At 38.0% G+C, this 24,253-nt stretch overlaps 1 protein-coding gene across 1 annotated transcript in view; it reads left to right on the plus strand.

Moving 5' to 3' along the window:
* The first annotated feature begins 9,582 nt into the window (after positions 1 to 9,582).
* LOC127499807 (rho guanine nucleotide exchange factor 17-like) overlaps positions 9,583 to 24,253 on the plus strand; it is a 48,058-nt gene continuing 33,387 nt past the window's right edge. Inside the window, exon 1 of the mRNA XM_051870411.1 lies at positions 9,583 to 9,815. Within this exon, the coding sequence (XP_051726371.1) occupies positions 9,627 to 9,815 (189 nt within the window). The 5' untranslated portion in view covers positions 9,583 to 9,626. The remainder of the gene's footprint in view (positions 9,816 to 24,253) is intronic.

The following is a 24,253-nucleotide window of genomic DNA, read 5'->3' on the forward strand; positions in this document are numbered from 1 at the left end:
CGTGTCCTTAGTGATGATGAAAAGAATGCAGTGGAAAAACAACAAGACCACATTCCCTCCATATTCCCCGATATTTATCCAGGTCCCAAAAATAGAGCCGTGTTTCTCATAAGGAGGTGGAGGAGGAGAGCCAGGGAGAGAGAGAGAGAGAGAGAGAGAGAGAGAGACACAGGAGGAATTTCCGGCTCAGAGTTTAACTTAATAGACCAGCGACTTCTTTGCCCGACTATTATGCAGATGAATATCTCTCCGGCTTTGCCTTGAATCAGACGTTTTGAAAATAAAAAGGCTGGTTTGAATGTTTGGTGTAGTTTGTCTTCATAGTCAGGCTCTGATTTTAATGCCAGTTCAACATTTTGTTAGTAACATTGAAGTTGGCAGCCAAGTTTTGTATTTTGTGAGTTTGTGTAGATTATGCAATGAATATTTCACCCCGAAATAAACATCCTGTCATCATCCAAACCTCTGTGTGTTTCTTTCTTATGTAGAAAAAAATGTACAAGTGAATGGAGAATTGTTAAGGCTTACTTTAACAGCGATTGTAGTTGTATTTGTCCCTATTTGGTTGCGTCTGTCATTATATTCCCCATTAAATTCAACGTTCATCTCATGCTTTAATCAGAGTTTTGATCCGCGCTGCGGTTTTAACTCACTCCAACCCAGATGGGTTAAGTTAATAAAGAAAAAAAAAAAGAAATTACATGAAGTGAAGCCTGACATAAGAGCATGTTGACTTTAATGGCTGTACAGTACTTCACCCATTTGTTTCAAGTGTCCAGAGAGATTATATGAACCTCCCTAAAACATGTAATCCATGTTTTTTTTTAAATCAACCTTTGCTTTTAAAATCTAATTTGGATGTTGTAAGAACACTACTGATGATCATTATTTCAGTACATGAATTTCAGTGTCATGTATTGCGACTGATACTATTTTTTGTACTGTAGATGATTATACCATGGTACTTTGATGTTAACCACTGACATTTTTGATGTTTTTTGAAATATTCTCATGCTTATGCTCACCAAGCCTGCATTTATTTGATCAAACGTACAGTAAAAACAGTAATATTATTACAATTTAAAATAAACTGTTGTCTATTTGAATATATTTTAAAATGTAATTTATTCCTGTGATGGCAAAGCTGAATAAAAGTATTAATTTCATTCAAAAGACAATCTTACTTACCCCAGACTTAATTTGTATACTCTCATATTTATTTTTCAAAGATACCATAGTATTTTGTTCATAAAACATAGTTTTACAATGGTAAGAGAACATTTACAAAAAGTACTGTGGTATTCCATGGATTTTTAGACTGTACTGCTGTGGTATTTTGGACATGTAGCATGGCAGTACCATGGTATTCTTGGAAGTGATTTTCAGTAACCTGGTATAGTACCACAGTAATACCATCTGATACCATCACTATAACATCTTACCACCACACCCTGTTCTACATGGCCATTAAGTGATGATATCAGACTGAAATACGATAGTACTTTTTTAAAACACCATAGTACTAAATAATTACCACATTCATGGTACTAAGTACTTCAAATAATATCAGTGTATTATGATGGTGTCTAAAAACCATGATAGTCCCACGGTACCATGTCCAAAATACTATACTAAACTCTTTATCAGCTTCTACTATGAAAACATGAACACGTTATCCGTCCATGACCCAAAAATATCAAGTAGCATGAAGTTGTTTCCCATGATATCATGTGGCTCATCTCTGTGATTCCTCAACACACATTTCCCCAGCAGTGTCTGACCTGCCACGCTGCTTTTCTCCCTCACAGACACAAACAATAGCTCCTTTCAGCCGCGTGATACAGTAACTCTCACAGTTTCTCTGCCTGCGTCCAGATTCGTGTTTAGAAATGGAGTTACAGAGCTGGTCACTTCTCACTGCAAACAGTTGTCATCCAGATGTTGTTAGAATGGATCTTTTGCTGGCATGATCTTTTATTATGTTGGTTTCAATGGGCATCAAAGCACAACTGTTTGCACTTGAGCTCACTGGCACCCCCTGCTGGTGGGATAGTCTGTTATTCAATGCTCTATAGCCTTTCATTGCCTGAATTACACTCTTTCTTTATTGCCTATAGTAATGTTGTAGTAAAATACAGTGATTTAAAAAAAAACAAAAACAGATGCTTTTTCATGCAACAAATTACTTTCAAATTTAAGATCTACATGGTTTTGTCATATAATGGTCCCACTTAGACCACAATACCCCCCAATTTTTTATTTTATTTTTTTTAATGGTGTCACTATTACCATTGCTCATACTTATTATTAAACTAAATTCTCATCTGGTGTTCATTCTTGTGTCTTGTTATGGTGAGGTTTTCTTCAAAACATGTAAAAGTCTTGTCTATTCCTGCAGTCATCACTCATTTGTAATCTGCTACAGGTTATGTGCGATACATCTTCAGGTGTGTCTCTTAGCCACCATTTTCTGTGTGTGTGTGTGTGTGTGTGTGTGTGTGTGTGTTGATGGACGTTCTGAAAAACAGCAGGTGGGCCGGCAAAGTGCAGTTAATAGCTGTTATGCTTGAGTGTGTCTTCATTATGAGCGTGTTGTGTGTCATTGTGCACTCACCCACATTATACCCATCTCTCTCTCTTACACACACACACACACACACACACACACACACTTACACTTGTATATGTGGTTTATGGGGACTCTCCACTGGCGTAATGGTTTTATACTGTACAAATTGTATGTTCTATCCCCTTACAGTAACTCTACCCCTAAACCTACCCATCACAGAAAACTTAAATTTTCAAATTTAAAAAAATAAAAAAGAAAAGTTTAGTATGTTTTTATACCGTTTGGTTTACGAGGACACAGGAAGTGTTTACGTTGTAATACCCATGTCATTATAAACATTTGTGTCCTCATAAACCATATATAGAAGACACATGTAGAGTTTTCATGTTCTATGGGGACATTTCATAGACATAATGATATTTATACTGTACAAACTGTGTATTCTACCCCCCTACACTAACCTTACCCCAATACCCTTCACAGAAAACATTCATAATTTTCAAAAAATGTTATTCTGAATGATTTTTAAGTGACATTTTGTTTCCATAACGTAGGGTATATCTGAAACACACACACACACACACACACACTCTCAAGTTGTCCTTTGGTCTGCCCTTATCTGTCATCTGGTCATATATTATTTTCTTTCCCTTCAGTAGGCTGCAAAGTTTTCAAAAAATCCAATCAGAACTCTCTTTAGGAGTCTGTAATATTAACATTTAGTTTTGCTGCAAGTTTGATTTATTTAATCAAAAACATTGTATCAAAACTCTTCTTAGGAGTCTGTAATCAGTTGTAGTCTGAAGGATCATGTGACACTGAAGACTAGTGTAATGATGATAAATTCAGCTTTAACATCACTAGAATAAATTACAATTTTAAAATATATTAAAATAGAAAATTATTGAAATTGTAATATTTTACAATATTATTTTAATATAATAAATATTAAAATATAAAATATTTAACAAATTATTTTTATATCAGTTTTTTTTTTTAATCAAATAAATGCAGCCTTGGTGAATATGAGACTTTTTTCAAAAACATAAAAAAAATCTTAATTTTCACTTTAAAGATGTTGTACATTTAATTTTATTATTTTATTTGTTTAGTTTTTTTTTTTTGTTTTACCAAGCATCAACTGAACAGGAAAATTGCCAATTTTGTAACAACAAACACTGCCTCAAATATTGTTATAGTATAAACCATATTACCATGATTTGTGCCATCAACAAAAAACATGGAAAGTGTTTTCCCCCCTCATGTATAAAAGCTAATAAACCTAGAAACTCATTTTATGTCTTCAGGATTTCTGACATTGTTTACTGATTTGTAATTTTCACAATAAGGGTGCTTTATTTTATTTTATTTTTTTTTATTTTTTTGGAGGGCAGGTTTTGGAGACAACAGTTCCAGCAGAATGATGTGTCTAAAATAGAACAAGTTAGTGTCTAAAACAGTTCGCAGCACTTTTTAAGAGTATCTTGCTGTTCTCATGTGCTGTAGTCCTACACTTGCCCTGTTTGAGTTTGTCTTTTGAAAGTGTTGCTGCTGTAAAGCTCCACACAGCACAGGAAAAACTATCTGAGAGCACAGTTATAGTGATTTATTTGAGTTTTTGTTTAGTTTAATAGGTGAGAATGAGACTTAAATGCAGTCAGGGAATTTTATTGCTGTATTATTTTTGGTTTAAGAGCACAAAATGTAGGTCACAGCTGGCCGAGCTGATTGCTAACAGCATTTCTCTATTGCGTTTGAATTTATTGCCTGCTATTTAGTAAAGCTAATCTGTCCTTACTGTCTTCTTTCATTAATACATGCATTTTCTTGTCCACGGTGCATGTGGAAAAGCAATGAACAGCTTCCGAAAGGATTTTATAAAGCGGCCTCATTCAGAGATGACTGCAGGAAATGAGTAATTAATTAAATCAATGGGTTATATTGATGAAAGTGAGCGATTAATAAATGAGGTGTGTGCGTCAAATTGATATCTGGGTCAGGGATTGTCAGACGCAAATTCAAGATACCTTACTGGTTTAGATCGAGATCCCGAGTGCTGCCAGGCAACCCTGTCAGGAAGAAGCTTTTACAAAAAGTGCATCATGTTTCAGAACAGTGGCAGCTTGGTTTCCATGGAGATGTGTGTTTTATATAAGGCATTGATTAGAGTGATGCTAAAATTGTCAATGAATGTGTAAGACTAGGGTAATAGTATACACTACAGATCAAAATTTTAGGGTTAAAGGTGCAATGTGTACATTTTAGGAGGATCTGTTGACAGAAATGCAATATAATATACATAACTATATTTTCAGTGGTGTATAAAGACTTACGTAATGAACGGTTATGTTTTTATTACCTTGAATGAGCCATCTCTATCTACATACATAGTGGGTCCCCTTACATGGAAGTCGCCATTTTGCGCCGCCATGTTTCTACAGTAGCCCTAAATGGACAAACTGCTCTACAGAGGGCGTTTGCTTGACTGGCTACTCTCTGCTGTCTCAGATGACTGTCTTTGTCCTGTGACGGCCACCGTAGCTTCTCTATATTGCAATTCGCAACCTCACCGCTAGATACCGCTGAAATTTACACACTGCACCTTTAAGAAATGAATACTTTTATTCTGAAAAATTTCATTCTCTAGATGTGCAAAGATAGTAGAGACATACCCCAAAAGACTTGCAGATGTAATTGTAAAGGTGGTTCTACAAAGTATTCGCTCAGGGGGCTGAATACAAATACACGCCACACTTTTCAGATATTTATTTGTAAAAAAATGTGGACACTATTTATCATTTTCCTTCCATTTCACAATTATGTGCCACTTTATGTTGGTCTATCACATAAAATCCCAATAAAATACATTTTTGTTTGTGGTTGTAACCTGTCAAAATGTGGAAATGTTCAATGGGTATGAATACTTTTGCAAGGCACTGTAGATATAGTATACTGTTGCTAGGGTGTTCCTACTGGTTTCTAAGGGTTTTTCATGTCCATCGTACAAACTGTTAAAGATAAGTTAAAAGTCAAACATAATACTTTAGGGTTAGATGTTTGTTCAAATCACTGTGTATGAGAATAGTGATGCTTGGACAAACACTACTAATAAATCTAAACAGCTCGATCACACAAACACACACATTCATCATTGTACCTCTCTTGGCCTTATGAGGTTTGATGGCATTCATCCCAGCATTTATGTTTTAAGTTCTATTTTTATTCTAGCACTGAATGTTTTCCAACAGAATTACGGGCTGGATGTGGGTACGCTCGTCCGTTTGAGGAGAGTTCTCTAACTGAGCAGTTCAACTCAAGAAAATGTTTTTCATCTGCCTCAAGGTAGATATGCAGGTTTCATGCTTTTTCCAGAGCGACAGCCTTAGAATTGCATTTTTCTTTCTTTTGATGTTGTGGTTTATGGTCAAAATGGCTCTTCCTTTGTTCATTTCATTTTGTTTTATTCCCTCTTTCTGACTCATGTTTCACTCTCTCTAACATTTCAGTTGTCTGACTGCTTTGCATTCTCTGAAGTACTTTTTCCAGGTTGTGATCTGTCTGATTTACTGTCCCCGGCAGACTCCGAGCGCAGCACATTGTTTCATTCTGGTGAGAGAGATAGAAAGAGAAAAACGGAAGGATAAATATCTGTCATGCTTCTAGATGTACCATGAAAATCAGTACAGTCATGAATTGTGCTCATATGTCAGACAGGTCAAAGAGTTCATTACTAACGAGGAACCACAATAGGTTAAAGGTGCAATTTGTAAGAATTTTGCAGTAAAATATTCAAAAACCTCTAGACCAGTGTTATATATTTCAGAGAACACCATTTTGTGAAGCAGCTTTATTTTTAGTAATAGTAATACAGAATTTTCTCTGTCATACAATACGTTTTAAAATTAATTGCATGCCATTTATCAACAAAGCCATCCTGCATTTAATATGATATTCTAAAATCGATCTTACTGCAGTGTGCAGCAAGTGTCTCACATCAGCCACCAAGCGAACGCTAGTAACTTTATAACATAATTTTCAACACATTCAAATTTATCTAATATGATAAACAGAGCTGTGTTACCTCATACGCTTGACCAGAAAAGCGGAAGCGGCGCCGGCGACTGTGGCATAGTAAAATTTCCGCTGCTCGTGAGGCGCGTGTTGCGCAATCACTCCAGCGGCCTCGTTCAGCTCCCACAACATTTGGTCGTGCTCTGCTTCATACTACAGTAACATTAATAATCGCATCCATGAACATGATTTCTTCCCGTGTCCTATCCCAATTGTTTTCCACCGGCTGTGAGGTGAAGAACACATGTCCCAAGATTCCGCGCTCAAACTTGTCGACATCAAGTTACGCCTTTGTTTTGAATAGACCTCTAGCGACCTCTAGCGGACAGAACATATTACATATTGCACCTTTAAGTTTTATTTAACCATAATAACACTGTTTTTCAGGTTTGGTCTTAAAGGGATAGTTCACGCAAAATGATAATGGCGCTTTTTCACTTCCTGGTACGGTTCAGTATGGCTTGGTATGGCTCACTTTTTGCCGCTTTTCCACTGCATGGGACGGCTCGGTACGGAACGGTACAGCTCGCTTAAATAGTACCACCTCGGTGGAGGTTCCAAGCACGCCGTACCGATACTAAATGCGACGTGTAAACACTGCAGATCACTGATTGGTCAGAGAGAATCGTCACTACCAGCGTCACTGGATTTGAAACACAAGACACCAAACCCCCTAGATTAAAATAGTCAGTAAAAAAAAAACAGCCACCGCTGTATCATTTGTTTGCGCAACTTTTTATACAACTTGCTTTAAACACCCGTCGCACGCAACTTGTAAAAAGAAATGGCTGTATCGTGGTCAGTAGACGAGGTGCATCGTTGGTAGCCGAGGAGAGTTTGTAGTAGAGTTGGCGCAACTATTTGATCAGTCTATAATCCCACCCAATTTGAAGCGGTACTAAACTGCAGTGGAAAAGCAAACCGAAAGTAAAGCGAGACGAGCCGAGCCAAGCCGAGTCCTACCACACAGTGGAAAAGTGCCATAAGACAATCAGGTCCAACTGTACACCAGATCAGAAAATATCAACCTGTTCCTCAATAGATATGCCCTGTTACAACGGCAGCATTCAGGAGAGGCTCAGACATGTTGTCTGTGAAGGGCGTCTGGACCAGACAGAAATATCTACAAACTAAAGTAACAGATACAAACACGCAGATTGACCTTCTGATTGGAATAAAATGAAAACAAGCATTCCAGTGCCAGTAAGACTTGTTAAATGCAAATTAGCAGGCACTTCAGCCAATAGAGAAATGTGTTAGCGCCTTTTAGCGTTTGGGTGGGTGACACACAACAGATTGTCTTGTTTTTCATTCAAGTCTCAGTTTCATTATATCTCACACAGTCTGTAGTGACACAGCCTGTCAAGTCGAGGACCTTTCATATATAAGGATTTAAAACCAAGAAAGCTGACTGCCCAAACTGTATTGTTTGAGTATCATAGATACATTCTAAATAATAAATGCTGTCTAGGCAGGCAGCTTAATAGCTTTTGAAACACATCCTGTGTGATAATCCTTAAAAAGTACTGTGGAGTTACAGCGGTTCAGTGAATTTAGATGGTAATACAGAGGTACTGAATGGATACCATGTTCATGTACAATTTTTACATGGTGATGGAAAAATATACCATGGTAGATATAGTTTCGTTATATGAAAATGCCTCATAAAAGATGATATTGCACTATGTAGATCTCTTTCGGTTGATGGAGCATCAGTCAGCGACTAGTTTGTAACATCCCTGTAAATGTCCGTTGAAAGAAACAGCTTACAGAGAACTTGCATAATTCTTAGGTAATTGGTCGAGCATGGGCGTATGTGCACCACAAAAGCTTCGGCTCTTTCACAGTGAAGATGTGGAGGTGTTTCAGGTGAACGCTGTTGTTGCTCTGATGAAAGCGTCTCTCTCCACGTCAATAATGCATCGGCACAAATGTACTTGCTGCTAATGGCTTCCACCATCCCAAAACTGTGCTGAAAAACCTCTCAGCTAAAAATAACCCTGCAGGGATAAAGCACAGATTTAAATGTGAAGAACTGAGGAAGAAAGAGGTAGAGAGAAAGTGAGAATCTGGTATTGATTAGAAAGAGAAATGTTGTGTATGTTTGGGAAATGTTGTTTTCTAAAAGTTGTAGAAAGTATATCTTGTTCAGTTGTTGTTTGTTCAGTTGTTCATTAATCTTCACTAAAATGCTGTAGTAATTGTGTAATACATGGTTTTTTTGGATATTTACCATGGTAATATCATGTTTTTTGGACCTTTACCATGGTAATACCATGTTTTTTAGACATTAACCATAGTAATACCATGTCTTTCAGACAATCATCATGGTAATACCATGTTTTTTGGATATTTACCATGGTAAAATGATTAATTTGCATTTTTGCCATCATATTAATATATATTTCAGTCGTCTTTGAGTGTAATCATAGTGCTGTAAGCTGATTGGAGAGTCTGTCTGTCAGTCACTGAAGTCCCCGCCTCCTTGTTGCCGTGGAGACACAGCCACACCTCTGTGTTTCCATCTTTACCAGGCTGAGCCAATCCAATTATCCAGTGTGAGATCGGTCATGGATTGGCCAGGTCTGTGAGCAGTGCTCTGAGATCAGCTGCTCAGTGCTGTTGGTGAGCTGCGTTCAGCTGGTGCCCGTCTGCTGCCTCTCATTACACACTGATCTCTTTCTGCAGTCTCTCTGTTTACTGTCTCTCTCTGTCATCAGCTATACCTGCCTCAGAAAGCGAACAAACAACACTGCGCAAGGTTTTAAATGGGGATGAAACGCATTCCCCCTCCAGCTTTGGATTTTTACAGTTTTGGATTTAAACTTGAGTTGTTTTTTTGCAAATTATTCCTCATGGGAGGGTTCTGACTTTCTACCGCCTGTTGCTGCATACCTCCTGGTGGGGGTGATTGAGCTGTTGGGTGGGGGGGCTTGGGGTGGGGGTGTCGATCGCAGTCACCTGCGGGGCGAGGGACGGTTGTCGCATGCTGCAGATGGTACGGACCCTCGCCCAGTTCACCATCGCCTTGGAGGAGATGCAGGAGAGTGGAGAGAGCCCCAGTGATGATGGAGGAGGAGGAGGGGTGGGTGAAGAGGTGGACAGGTCTGTCGCTGTCGAGCCCAATGGAAACAGGGTTGCGAGAGGCGTGGGCGCTCCTCAGACCAATACAGAGGTACGACTCTTATAGAAGAGAACACTGATCATTGTTGTAGTCTGAACCTGTCATCGTGTTTGTTTGGGTTTGTTGTTTTCGATGTGAGAGAGCATCTACATTTCTGACACTTCATCGTCAAGGTCTTTTAATCCTTTAGACCCCCTGTTTACTCATCTTTTCCTTCTCTTTTATTGCCTTTTTCAGTTTGTTGTGTTTTTCTTAAGACTGTCAGTATATAGATGGATGGATGGATGGATGGACAGGTCACTGATGGATGGATGGATGGATGGATGGATGGATAGGTCGGTGGATGGACGGGATAGGTCGATGGATGGACAGGTCATAGAAGGATGGAAGGATGGATGGATGGATGGATGGATGATGGATAGGTCGGTGGATGGATGGATGGATAGGTCGATGGATAGACAGGTCATAGAAGGATGGATGGATGGATGGATGGATGGATAGGTTGATGGATGGACGGACAGGTCTGGATGGATGATGGATGGATGGTTGGATGGATGGGTCGGTGGATGGATGGGATAGGTCGATGGATGGATGGATGGGTCGATGGATGGATGGATGGATGGACGGACGGGTCGATGGATGGATGGATGGATGGACGGATAGGTCGGTGGATGGATGGATGGATGGATGGATAGGTCGGTGGATGGATGGATGGATGGATGGATAGGTTGATGGATGGATGGATGGACGGACAGGTCTGGATGGATGATGGATGGATGGTTGGACGGATGGGTCGGTGGATGGATGGGTCGATGGATGGATGGATGGACAGACGGACGGGTCGATGGATGGCTGGATGGATGGATAGACAGACATGATGGATGGATGGATGGACGGACAGACATGTGGATGGATGGATGGATGGACGGTGTATGGATGGACAGACAGGTCAGTGAGTAGATAGATCTATCTATCTATCTAAGGACCTAGGGCGATAGACAGTTTCAGTTTTTTTCTTCCACTCTAATGTGCTCAGTGTTGTGTCAACTGTAGGTTCATGTCTCTCTCTGTCTTTCTCTGTCTCTCTCTCTTTTTCTCTCTGTCCTGCATCAGGTTGTTCTCCTCTCACCCTTAATAGAATTAGAGCGACTAAAAAGGCTGGTTGTATCATGAGATTAGGCAGTGCCATTGCCTTCAGAGAGACCACCATCTTTTTCTGCTCTGTACCTGCTTGCATGTATGTGTGTTAAACCCTCCTCCCTCCCTCACTCCATTGACTCAACAGAGCTGAGAGGAGCATCTTTGGATTATGTCCAGACACTGAGGGGATTTATCTGTCTGCAGTGACCCTGTGGGCGTCTGTCTTAAGACTGTCTTACACCTCAAAAATAGCACATGTAAACAGGTTCATCGCTGACCGGTGTGTTTGCGAGATGATTGATTCATTTTTGATTCCACTGCAGCCAGTAACATTTATTTTTCCAGACTTGTGGCACTCTGCAATTACAAACAACCCCATGTTCTTGTATATTAATGCTGTTTTTACTTTCCGTCTCCTCTTCTTTTCTTTTTGCTCATTTTTGGCTTTGTTTTAGTCTGCAATGCTCTTTCTTACTGTGTTTATTGCTCGTGAATGTTCTACTCCAGGCAGAAATAGCCAACTGGCTGTGATCCCATGACCTGTTTTTGTAAAGGCCAGGCAGAGCTGGCATTGAGCGTGTGGTACCGACTGAAGTACAAACGGTGCATGAGTTTTTCATTCAGACAACATTTTGAATGTGAGCTTCACTTTTACACTGCATCCATATTCTTTTTAATAAGATATCCTAATATAGAGACATTTAAGAAGATATCTGTGCAAAATTATGACAAATAGAAATATAAGAAAATGGGGGGTGTGCTTGTCACAATGCTTGTGCATGACTATGTGATTGCTAGGTGGTTATTAGTATGTTGCTAGATGATTTCTATCTGCTTGCTAGGGTGTTCTTGATGGTCAGATGTAAGTTTAGGGGAATTTTTTTCACCCAGTTATCTTTTGCCAGATGAAAAGCAAACGTCTTAAATGCAGTGACACAATTATTTGTGTCTGTTTGCAGAGACACTGTGTGAATCATTGGGCTTTGTTGCATGTATTGCTTGAGATTTGCCCCACTCTGTCTTATGAGTACAGATACAATATTGTGAAATTTTCTTTGTTTTGGTCTCTTGAAAAAAGCCATGGCCTGAGGAAATGCAGACAAAGCCCAGCAATCTAAAATGAGATACAAGGAACTATTTATTCATTCAGTCAGTCAGTCACTCAGTCATTCAGTCACTCACTCACCCACTCACTCACTCACTCATTCAGTCACTCACTCACTCACTCAGTCACTCACTCATTCAGTCACTCACTCACTCACTCAGTCATTTAGTCACTCACTCATTCAATCAGTCACTCACTCAGTCATTCAGTCACTCACTCAGTCATTCAGTCACTCACTCACTCAGTCATTCAGTCACTCATTCAATCAGTCACTCAGTCATTCAGTCACTTGCTCACTCAGTCACTCACTCAGTCATTCAGTCAGTCACTCACTCAGTCATTCACTCACTCAGTCATTCAGTCACTCACTCAGTCATTCGGTCACTCATTCAGTCACTCACTCATTCAGTCACTCACTCACTCAGTCATTCACTCAGTCACTCACTCAGTCATTCAGTCACTTATTCAATCAGTCACTCAGTCATTCAGTCACTCAGTCATTCAGTCACTCAGTCATTCAGTCACTCACTCAGTCATTCGGTCACTCATTCAGTCACTCACTCACTCAGTCATTCACTCAGTAACTCACTCAGTCTTTCAGTCACTCACTCACTCAGTCATTCACTCAGTCACTCACTCATTCAGTCAGTCAGTCACTCAGTCATTAAGTCACTCACTCATTCAGTCAGTCAGTCACTCACTCACTCACTCAGTCATTCAGTCACTCACTCGGTCACTCACTTGCTCGCTCACTCATTCTCTCACTCACTCAGTCATTCAGTCACTCAGTCACTCAGTCACTCAGTCATTCAGTCAGTCACTCAGTCATTCAGTCACTCATTCAGTCACTCACAGTCACTCACTCAGTCATTCAGTCGCTCACTCAGTCATTCAGTCAGTCAGTCACTCAGTCATTCAGTCACTCATTCACTCAGTCATTTAGTCACTCAGTCATTCAGTCAGTCACTCACTCAGTCATTCAGTCACTCATTCAGTCACTTACTCAGTCACTCACTCAGTAATTCAGTCGCTCACTCAGTCATTCAGTCAGTCACTCACTCAGTTAGTCATTCAGTCAGTCACTCACTCTGTCATTCAGTCACTCAGTCATTTAGTCACTCATTCACTCAGTCACTCAGTCATTAATTTTTCAGTGGGATCTGATTCTCTTATTTCATTTGTTAGTTTATTTAATTCATGTACTGTAGTACTCTCTTAGATGTTTTTCCTTTTTTGCTGGTTTAGACAAATGGGTCTTGTTTTGATCAATATTGCAAATGGACAGTGACCAGACTACGTCATCCTGACAGACACATGCACTGCTCCATGTGCTTTTGCTGGAATCATTGTCATAGTTGCATAACCTTGTTGAAGAAGCTCTGCAGGACAGCATTTTTTTTTTTCCTGAAGGCCAGTCGATGAAGACCTTTTGCTGGGGAAGAACTAAAGAAGAACTGGGGGAAGGATCGAGAGGAGAGAGGGAAGAGCTGGCTTTATAAAAGTGTTGAAAGGCTGTGTGATTTCAGCTCTTGTGATCTAGTTAAGGACACTCATCGCGGGGAATGACGACAGTAGAGATCATCTGTGGTGTGGAGGGGGAACTGATGTCTGGTGCTAGGCAACTAGCTTTGCACATTTTCAAAGCATTCTGTTTGCTCTCTCTCCTGCATTTCTGCTAGGGATGTGCAAGACTGCATATATTTTTAAAAATTGTTGGACAAGTTGGTGGATTTTCTGAATGACTAGTTGAGATGCATATGTACAGTCAAACCAAAAATTATTCAGACAGTAGATGTAATTTTTTTTTATTTTTTTTTACTAGTGGGTGCAGGACACTATAGTTCATTTATGTGAGTGAGGATAGTAAAATAAAGTAAACTGTGACATATTATACCCAAAAATTCTTCATACAGTGGACTACCAGTAAAATTGATAACAATTTGGAACCAAAAATTATTCAGACACTTTGACCTGACCATGTTTTGCTTAAGTGTTATCTGACATAATTAAGATTATTTTTTCTGACACAGTTTAACTCTGAGATCTTGTCATATTTTATTACCATTTTTTTTTAAATTATAGTGAATAAACTGTATTAATGATTGAAATGTTCAAGGTATCTGAATAAATTTTGGTTTGACTGTATATACATGCATATATATAAAAAAATATATATATTATTATAAATTATATATATAAATTACTTATTATATAATTAAAATACCATTTATTTTTACACAACATTTTATATCTTTACCTTTTTTTAAGTAAAATATATAATTTTAGGGGGATATTAATTTAGGTATTTATTATAACTTTGTTTTATATCAATTTCATTTATTTGCCATCTTATTTTTTTCTGCTGTGGTACATTCAGGGATTGCAAGAAAACTAGTATATCAACATATTTCTGCTTTGATTCTAATATACGTGCAAATAAGTAGTTATTGAACAGATGCTTTAACCCCATCCTAAAGTGCACAATGATTATAGCTCATGTACCAATTAAACCAGCAAGCCTTGATTACTAGCTAAATCCTTTAACCAGTACGCCACACCACCTGTACCTGTAGCGAGCTGACCATAACACCTACACCACCTGTTTGAACTGCATCCAGCAGACAAATTCCCATGTAACGCTTGAACGTTCTCCGCCCTTCTTTCATGATTGACCGTGCAGAATTTTCTCGTTGTGATTAGCGACCGGTGCGCGTTTTTGATCAGATCAAAGGGAGGTTGATTTGATTGGCGACGGCGGATCAAATTGCGGATTCCACCTGCTCTACTCGGTATGCTGTAAAAGTGCTCTGGCGTGTGCGTTTTATCGAAGCCGCAGTGGTTGGCAGAAATAGCACGTTTGGCTAAAGTGCATGGTGTACATCAGGCCTCTAGCAGAGCGTGCTTTAGAAGGAAATGAGATCTTCTCATAACTTAAACTCACTCTTACTTCACTCTGCTAATAAAAACCAATCAAACGCCACAGCCAGAACCTCAAACAGCGGTTTGCCTCTGCACAATGACCTCATTACCTGATAAATGTAAATCAAGGTCACACACAGGTATTTAGACAAAATATGAATGTTTTCAGATCTGTAGAGCATTTTTGGAAGGTTTAAAGTGCATACTGAAGCAGTAGCCTAATGTTTAGCACGGTTATTCCAGCACAGCTGTGGTGCTCGTGGGCAAAGCATGTTTGAATATCTCGCACTGCCTTGCTTTTTTAATTCATGTTAAATTAAATACTCTGTCAAATCTGACTGCTGTCCGTGAATAAATTATGAAAAAAATGCCCTAAATCGATTCTGGTGTACTAGATTACCATTCTACTTGGAACTCAAGTTTAAGGTTTTTGTGTGGTTTAGGTTACTTCCATAAACATATTTGCTGTAGCGAGCTATCATACAGTAAACAGGAAATTCTTATTTTGATTAGATGTGTGTGTTTGTAGGTGCGTGTGCAAGTGTTTTAGTTTTAGTTTAGTTTAGGTTGTGTTTTATTTGTATGTAGAGTCAAAATCTGCTAAGGGGTAAATAAATATAATAAATCATGTAAAAGATTATGAAAAAAGAACAGGCAAGAAAAGAAAATTATTGAAAATATTCAAATCATAAACGTCAGAATCAGAAAATGAGTTTGTGTGTAAAAAAATGTCCGTCAAAACCAACACTTGCTGAACGATTTTCACTAACCTGGTGAAGTTTTTAAGTTGGATTGGCGTTTATTCTCTTTACCATGCAGTGTGAAGTATTTCAATCAGTTCCCTAATCATTCCATTTCAATTTCAGTGTATGAAGAACAAATTTATACTCTTTATATTTATACCTGCATTGTGTATTTTGCATGTTATCGTCTCTGACAGACAGTATGTTGAAGCTGCTCAGGCCGCCATTTAAAACATCCGCTAGTATGGATTCTCCAGGAAATGCGTGACCTCTGCTTCTCTTAATGGGTTAGATCACCCAAAAATGAAAATAATGTCATTTATTACTCACCCTCATGTCGTTCTACACCCGTAAGACCTTCCTTCATCTTCCGAACACAAATTAAGATATTGTTGATGAAATCCGATGGCTCGGTGAGGTCTCTATTGCCAGCAATGCCACCGAACTTCTCAAGATCCAGAAAGGTACTCAAAACATATTTTAAACAGTTCATGTGAGTACAGTGGTTCAACCTTAATATTATAAAGCAACGAGAATACTTTTTGTGTGCCAAAAAAACAAAATAACGACTTTTCAACAATATCTAGTGATGGTCGATTTCAAAACACTGTTTCTTTTTTCGAATCAGTGATTTAGATCGCGTATCAAACTGCCATACTGCTGAAATCGCTCCGAACAACTGATTTGAATCAAATGATTCGTAAAGCTTCGAAGCAGTGTTTTGAAATCGCCCATCACTAGATATTGTTGAAAAATCGTTATTTTGTTTTTTTTGGCGCACAAAAAGTATTCTCGTCGCTTTATAATATTAAGGTTGAACCACTGTACTCACATGAACTGTTTTAAATATGTTTTGAGTACCTTTCTGGATCTTGAGAAGTTTGGTGACATTGCTGGCTATGCAGGCCTCACTGAGCCATCAGATTTCATCAAAAATATCTTAATTTGTGTTCTGAAGATGAACGAAGGTCTTATGGGTGTAGAACGGCATGAGGGTGAGTAATAAATTACATTATTTTTATTTTTGGGTGATCTAACCCTTTAAAATACTTCAGTGTTTTGTGCACGTTATTTTTTTTGACAGACATTGATGTTGTGATATTCAAATTATGTGGATTTGAAAACCGATGGATCGTAAAGTAATAATTATTTATTTCTTAGCCGGCAAGTATTCAGTAAAGTGATTGATGCCCATATTATGTTGATGTTATTTTTTTGACAGACGTGATAACGTGCATAAGGGATGTTTAATTTTTGGGTAATTATAAAACAAACTAGACCCATCTGAAACTCTTTATGTAGTTCATTATACTTATTTTTACAAATGAAGTTTTGAAGCTTTTTTTTTTTATGAAGTTTATTTCGTGGCTTACATGTTACTGAGAGACTGACATGTTTGGCTTGTCAAAAATTTTACATTCAGCTGTTGCAAATTTGTTGACTTTTGAAAATCATGTTTTTTACCAGGAAATGAGTGGTTTTGATGCACAAAGTTGTTTTTATTTTTTGTTTTTATTGTTTTAAATTTTTTTTTTATTTAAACCTATGAAAATGCAGGTGCTGTTGTAAATAAAACTGAAAAATTACTTTTGAAAAACACAGTTAAAACTTTAAAAAAAATTACTTTTTTTTCTCGCATTAATCTAGACTCCATACACCATAATGACAAAGCAAAAAACAGATTTGTGATAACTTTGCAAATTTATTAAAAATAAAACACTGAAATAATAAAATTGCATAAGTATTCACACCCTTTCCTAGGACGCTTGAAATTTAGCTCAAGGGCATTCCAATTTCGCTTGTACATGTTACTACACTTCGAGTGGAGTTAACCTGTGGCAAATTCAATTGAATGGGTATGATGTGGAAAGGCACACACCTCTCAATAAAAGGTCTAACAGCTGAAAATGCATATCAGAACAAAAAATAAGCCAAGGGGTCAAAGGAACTGCCTGTAGAGCTCAGAGACAGGATTGTATCAAGACAGATCTGGGGAAGATTACCAAAAAATTCTGCTGTATTGAAGGTTCACAGAAACATGTAGCCTCCATAATCCTTAATGGAAGACGTTTGGAACAACCAGGACTCTACCTAGAGCTAGTCTTCTGGCCAAACTGAGCAATTGATGGAGAAGGGCTTTGGTTAGAGTGGTGGCCAAGAAGCTGATTGTCACTCTAGTTAAGCTCAATGTTCATATATTGAGAGGGGAAAAATTTACAGAAAGACAAACATCAACACATACAACACTACACTGATCTGGGCTTTATGGCAGAGTGGCCAGACTCAAGCCTCTCCTCAGTGAAGACACATGAATACCCACTTAGAATTCACAAAAAAGCACCTAAAGGACCCTGAGAAACAATATTCTCTGGTCTGATGAACCTCAGTATCAGGGTAAAAGGAAAGTTCACGCAGCAAAATATAGAGATAAGGCCCATTCACACCAAGAACAATAACTATAAAGATAACGATAAAGATAACAATAAAGATATAGTTCTAAAAATCATTCTAAAATATAAAAGAATAGCAGTGTCCACACCACAGCTGTAATGACTTTAAAGAAAATGGATATATGGAAAACAATCAGTCAAACTCTCTGAATAAATGGTGAGAAGTAATAACGAGTAATGTCAGGCTAGCAAACAGTGCAAAATAAAATTACCTCAGGTATCCAGCGCTAGTTTCGACAACATTGTCTAACGTTAGCTTCCTTTGAAGTTGCAGTGAAAAGACAAGGCGTTGTTTTTATTCCACTATATTGACTTTGTCATCTAAATTCACTGTAGATTGATTACACTAGCTATTCACTCGAAACATAGCATGCTGAGGACATTTGCTGGTTAAAGCCTTATAAATGCAACAAGAACAGCAAAATCATATTGTACACACTTTAAAACCGCAGCGCGTGAGCTTAGAATAAACAGACCATTATCGTCCATTGGTGTAGATGCAAATATAGTTATCGTTATAGTTATATTTATAGTTATCCTTCTTGGTGTGAACGGGCCTTTAGCCTTAATGAAAACCTAGTCCAGAGCATTCAGTACCTTGGACTGGGCAGAAGATTCACCTTCTATCAGGACAATGACCCTAAGCACACAGCTAAGACAATGCAAGAGTGGCTTATGGACAACTCTGTGAATGTCCTTGAGTGGCCCAGTCAGAGCCTGTGCTTGAACCTAATCCAACATCTCTGGAGAAACCTGACAATGTCTGTCCACGATGGTCCCAATCCAATCTGACAGAGCTTGAGAGGACCTGAGGAGAAGATTGGCAGAAAATCGCCAAATGCAGATGTGCAGAACTTGTCACATCTTACCAAAAAAGACTTGAGGCTGTAAAGGTGCTTGTCACAGATCTGTTTTTTTTTTTCCTCATTAGGGTGTATGGGGTGAAGATTGATGTGAAAAGAAAGATATTTCATGGTTATGCTGAAATTACAAACTTTACATTTTAAGTTTAGTTTGTATAGTTTGTAAACAGTAGAGCATGTCGTTTGCAACTTCAAGGTCATGAGTTCGATTCCCTGGGAATGCATTCGTTTGTAAAATGTAAGACTCTAAAAAATGCTGTGTTAAAAACAGCAAAATTTGTGTTAAATATGGACAAATCCAGCGTTTGGGTTGTTTTGACCCAGCGGTTGGGTTAAATGTTTGACCAACGTGCTGGGCAGTTTTATTTAACTCAACTATTGTTTAAAAATTACTATATGGCTGGCTTAAAATGAACACAAAATAGGTTTTTTGTCCATTTTTAACCCAACTTGGATTATTTTTAACCCAGCATTTTTAGAGTGTATATCATGAATGCAGAGTAAGTTGCTTTTGTCAGTTTTATTTCCATAATGTCTCAAATTTTGAATTGTGAGGGCATTCTATAATGGAAAGTTATCTCTCATTGGGGATTTGATTTCTGATCTTTTCACTCTTTGTTTAGATTAGAAAAGATGAACATTTTTGTAATGATTTGATGGTTTATCAATGCATAAATGCATATGAATAGTAGCAAAACAAAAAACAAAAACAAAAAATGAAGCCGTAGTAAAGTTTCACTAAGTTTCAATAATGTGAATGTGACCTTCATATAATTAAATAATCTTGAAATCTGTTCATTTTGATCAAAATAAACCCCTGGGATATAAACGTGTCTGTAGTTTAAGAAACACCTCTCTTTTTTCTTGGCTTTAGAAATGTGGTCATTGCTTTTGTGTTTTCTTAGTCTATCTCATGTTTATGCAGCCCAACATGTCCAACGCATGAGCTGCCATAAACATTTGCTTATTAAAGAAAAATATTTGCCCCAGTCCGCTTCATGTTCTCCTGCTCTCTATGACCTCGTCTTTCCAAGAAATGCATTTGGAGGTTCCTGCATTCATTATATGATTTTATTATAATAATGCTGCCCCATAATGCATCAGGAGAACAGCTATGGGACGGGTGCACAAGGCACCTTTTGACATTATGTAAGCCAAATGGCAAGAATGTTTATGGCCTTTGTTGATGTTTAAATGAATTAGATTCATGCCGTTATAAGGCTGTGCTTTGACTTTGAGATCTGAACCGTGTGTGTGTGACTGTTGTGACCAATGTAATCACATTAGGATTTTTTGAGGCATAAATAAAAAATTGTTTAATAGTCTTTGTGTGTTCATGAGATTATACTGCTGACATGCATGTAGTTCTACTGAAGGAAGATTTCATAAAATTTCAAACTCTGATTTGCCAAAACTTTCACTAAAACTTCACTGCTTTTTATTTCTATCTTGTTTTGTATTTTGGTTTTCAATTTTGGGTCATGGGTTCGATTGTAAATGTTTTCATTCATATTTTAGTGCTCATTTATAGTGTCTGTTTAGCTCTGCTAGTTTTTTTTTTTTTCTTTTTTCTCAATAATAGTTTTAATAGAGTAACCTTTCCAAATCCACTGCACATTCCTGTGACTGAATGTCATGCCGTGTCTGTCTCCTCAGGGCATTTTAGAAATACTCTTTTGGGATGTTTTTTACGGCTGCCACACATGCTGTTGGAGCTGCTGGGCACATTTCTGGCCCCCTGATGAGACTCCAGAGAACGTTTTGGTCGAAATGCATTTTTATTACCAATTTATATTAAGGACCAAGTTCAGGCAAAGGCTCAATAATATCTTAAAATGCCTTGCAGCATATGCAGATCTGCCCGTCCCTGTGCTCGTCCTGCGTGTGGCAGTTTGATTTGTCTTGGGTGGGGAGTAACAAGATTTTGTGGCGGCCTGCTTGGAAACCACTTGAAACCGTTTCAGAATGAGTCGGTTTAGAGCAACTCAGCAGCAGGTCAGCAGGTTTGTTTAGCGCAGTTAAGAGCCGGACATGTTGGCCAAGACAGCATGCTGGTTAGTACAGTCTGTCAAACCGCCTGCTCTTTATGGGAGAAAAATGAACTGGATGGCATAAGCATAAATCTGTGATACAACCTTATGTATTAAATTGCAAGGTTACATGAGTCAGAAACAACAAAAACAATAATTTTTACTTATTTTAGAAAAATGTGAGATTCTATCTATCTATCTGTCTGTCTGTCTGTCTGTATATGTATGATCAAAAACACATCATAAAACGGTTAGTTACTGTCCTTGATTCTGACTGGACAATAGCTGTGTTTTATTCATGATAAAACACGGCTATGACCACTTCACCCAACGGCTCTGTGCATCACTACACAACACCCTTAGCAACCACTCTTAGCAACGTAAACTGTATGTTCTCAATTGATATTGTTCATTCAAGCTTACTGTATTATGTAGAAGAGTATTGTGAGAAAAAGATAGAGTGAGCGAGTTTATTACCTGCATTCAGATTTAGCATTTTCCTTCAGGTCAGTCCTATGTTCATAATAAAAAATCTGTTTAAATGTCCGATGTATTATCTTGTCCTTTTAACAGTTAAGGGGTTTTCCCATGACTGACAGCGCTAGTCAAAGCATTTGTCAGTTGTGTCTTGTTCCATGTTCACAACAATTCAGTCTTTTCAATGTAAAAGTCTTCGCTACTGACTGACACACTCATAAAGACAGTCTTTGCCGCCATCTAATGGCGTAATAATGTAACTTCTGTTGCTGTTCACGGTCAGGGACTATTTTTTCCGGTGGAAGCTTTATTAAAAGCGTACTTCATGAAAGTTGTATTGATACAAATATTAAATTAAAAAATATGTATTGTGTGGTAACTAATGTAGACTAATGTATAAAATTTCCTGCACATTCTTTGGTTTTTCAGCATTTTCTGCATGTTTGAACCCTTTCCAGCAGTGACTGTATGATTTTGAGATCCATCTTTTTGCACTAAATTATTTTGTCTTGTGGACTATATGTAGACATCTATTATGTGAAACGGCTTATTCAGGACACTTATTCTCTTGCATGTTATTTCATTCAGACTGAACAAGATGACCTCTATGAACTGATTTTTGGAATTGATTTTGTAATAATCTTTGTGTGGGATGTTACTGGCATTCTTTCAGAAATAAACTCTTCTGAACCCGTACAAGTGTTTCTGTAAACAGATGGAGTCTCTGCTCCCAGGAAGCAGTTTTAAACATGAAGTTTGGAGGAATCCTAAAATATTCACTCTCCCTCAGCCCGGTTCATGGCATACGTGACTTTGGGTGGCATTCACTGGACGTGACTTCCTTTTCCAATTACATCCATGTCACACTGCATGTTTGAGTTAGGCATATCAGAGGAGAGCTGTAACACAGGACTCCGGATGCTGGCTAACAAACTTAACCATGAAAGAACACCACATATCCTGTTCATTATCAGTTTTTCTCTTTAAACTTCTCTCTCTCACTCAGATGTGTTTGTTGTGTGGTGTTCAGGGCTGATTCACAGCGGTTAGTGAAGGTTATCTTCTCTTAGACAGAAACATACACATATTTGGTTCAGTGGCTGACACAGACTAGTAAACAGGAAACTCTTATTTTGATTAGTGCTTCATTATAAATTGTGTGTTTCCTTTACAAAAACTTACTATAGCAACCAAAATACCATAATGCCATTCTTGACTGCTGTGAAATCATAATGAGTATTAGATTTTTATGTTCCTTAAGAAAGTGTGAGCAAATACTGACTAAAACCACCATTGTAGTGCTGTGATTGGTTGCCAGGGTGTTTCTAAGAGGTTGCTAAAGTGTTCTGAGTGTCTTTTTTTTTTGTTTGTTTGTTTGTTTTTTACCATATTGCTATGTGGTTGCTAGGTGGTTTTGCTCTACCCCAAGTGAAAAGAGTATTTTGTTCTCTATAGCTATGTTCACACTGTCAGTCCAAATACAATTATTTGTGTATCCGATTGGAATCTAATCTAAATCCACATTGTGTATCACAACTATTCAGATCTGATTTGTGTGTCCTGTGGTGCTCTTATGTTTTCCAGCCAGTCTCAAAATTCAACATATCTCCATTATATTGTAAATTTCTGCTCAACCAATTTGCAACAACACAGCCTTGTTTCTGCAGCGACTTTCAGCATGTTTCTTATAACAACGTCTAACATATTTACATTTTACGTGGCGTGAGAAAGTTACATAAACCAGGCGAAATCCTGTCGTCAGACTGAAACAGATTTCCAGAATTGCGAAATGAATAGGATTTCAAACCACATATGAACGTAGCTCGAAACGGATTTGTAAAAATAGCATTTCATGTGATTTATTTATTTTTTTTGCTAAATCTGATCAGATTTCAATCTGATATGCACAAAAATCGGATTTGGACTGACAGTCTGAATGAGGCTTAAAGGATTATTTCTGAATGAAAATTTCCTGATAATTTACTCACCCCCATGTCATCCAAGATGTTCATGTCTTTCTTTCTTCAGTCAAAAAAAAAATTACATTTTTTGAGGAAAACATTCCAGGATTCTTCTCCATATAGTGGACTTCAGTGGGGTTCACCAGGTGGAAGGTCCAAATTGCAGTTTCAGTGCAGCTTCAAAGGGCTCTACACGATCCCAGATGAGGAAAAATGGTCTTGTCTAGCGAAACGATAGGTCATTTTTAAAAAAACAAATAAAATAAAATAAAAGTGTTTATACTTTTTAACCACAAATGCTCGACTTGCGCTGCTCTGTGATGCGCCACGCATTACGTTGAAAGGTCACGTGTGACGTAGGCGGAAGTACTGCAGTAGGGCGAATAACTCAATCTAATTTCTTGTGACCTTTGTAACGTGATTACGTTATGCGTGCGGATCGCAGAGTTAATGCAAGACAAATATTTGTGGTTAAAAAGTGTGTACATTTTTATTTTTTTTTAGAAAAGACTATCGTTTCCCTGGATAAGACCCTTATTCCTCATCTGGGATTGTGTAGAGCCTTTCGAAGCTGCACTGAAACGGCAATTTGGACTTTACACCCAGTGAACCCCACTGAAGTCCACTATATGGAGAAGAATCCTGGAATGTTTTTTTCTCAAAAACACTTAATTTCTTTTTGACTGATAAAATAAAGATATGAACATCTTTGATGACATGGGGGTGAGTAGATTATCAGGAAATTTTCATTCAGAAGTGAACTAATCCTTTAAGTAGCTCAGAAAGCTTCTTCAGTGTGTG

This window comes from Ctenopharyngodon idella, chromosome 18 (assembly GCF_019924925.1).
Source record: "Ctenopharyngodon idella isolate HZGC_01 chromosome 18, HZGC01, whole genome shotgun sequence".
NCBI classification, from domain to species: domain Eukaryota; kingdom Metazoa; phylum Chordata; class Actinopteri; order Cypriniformes; family Xenocyprididae; genus Ctenopharyngodon; species Ctenopharyngodon idella.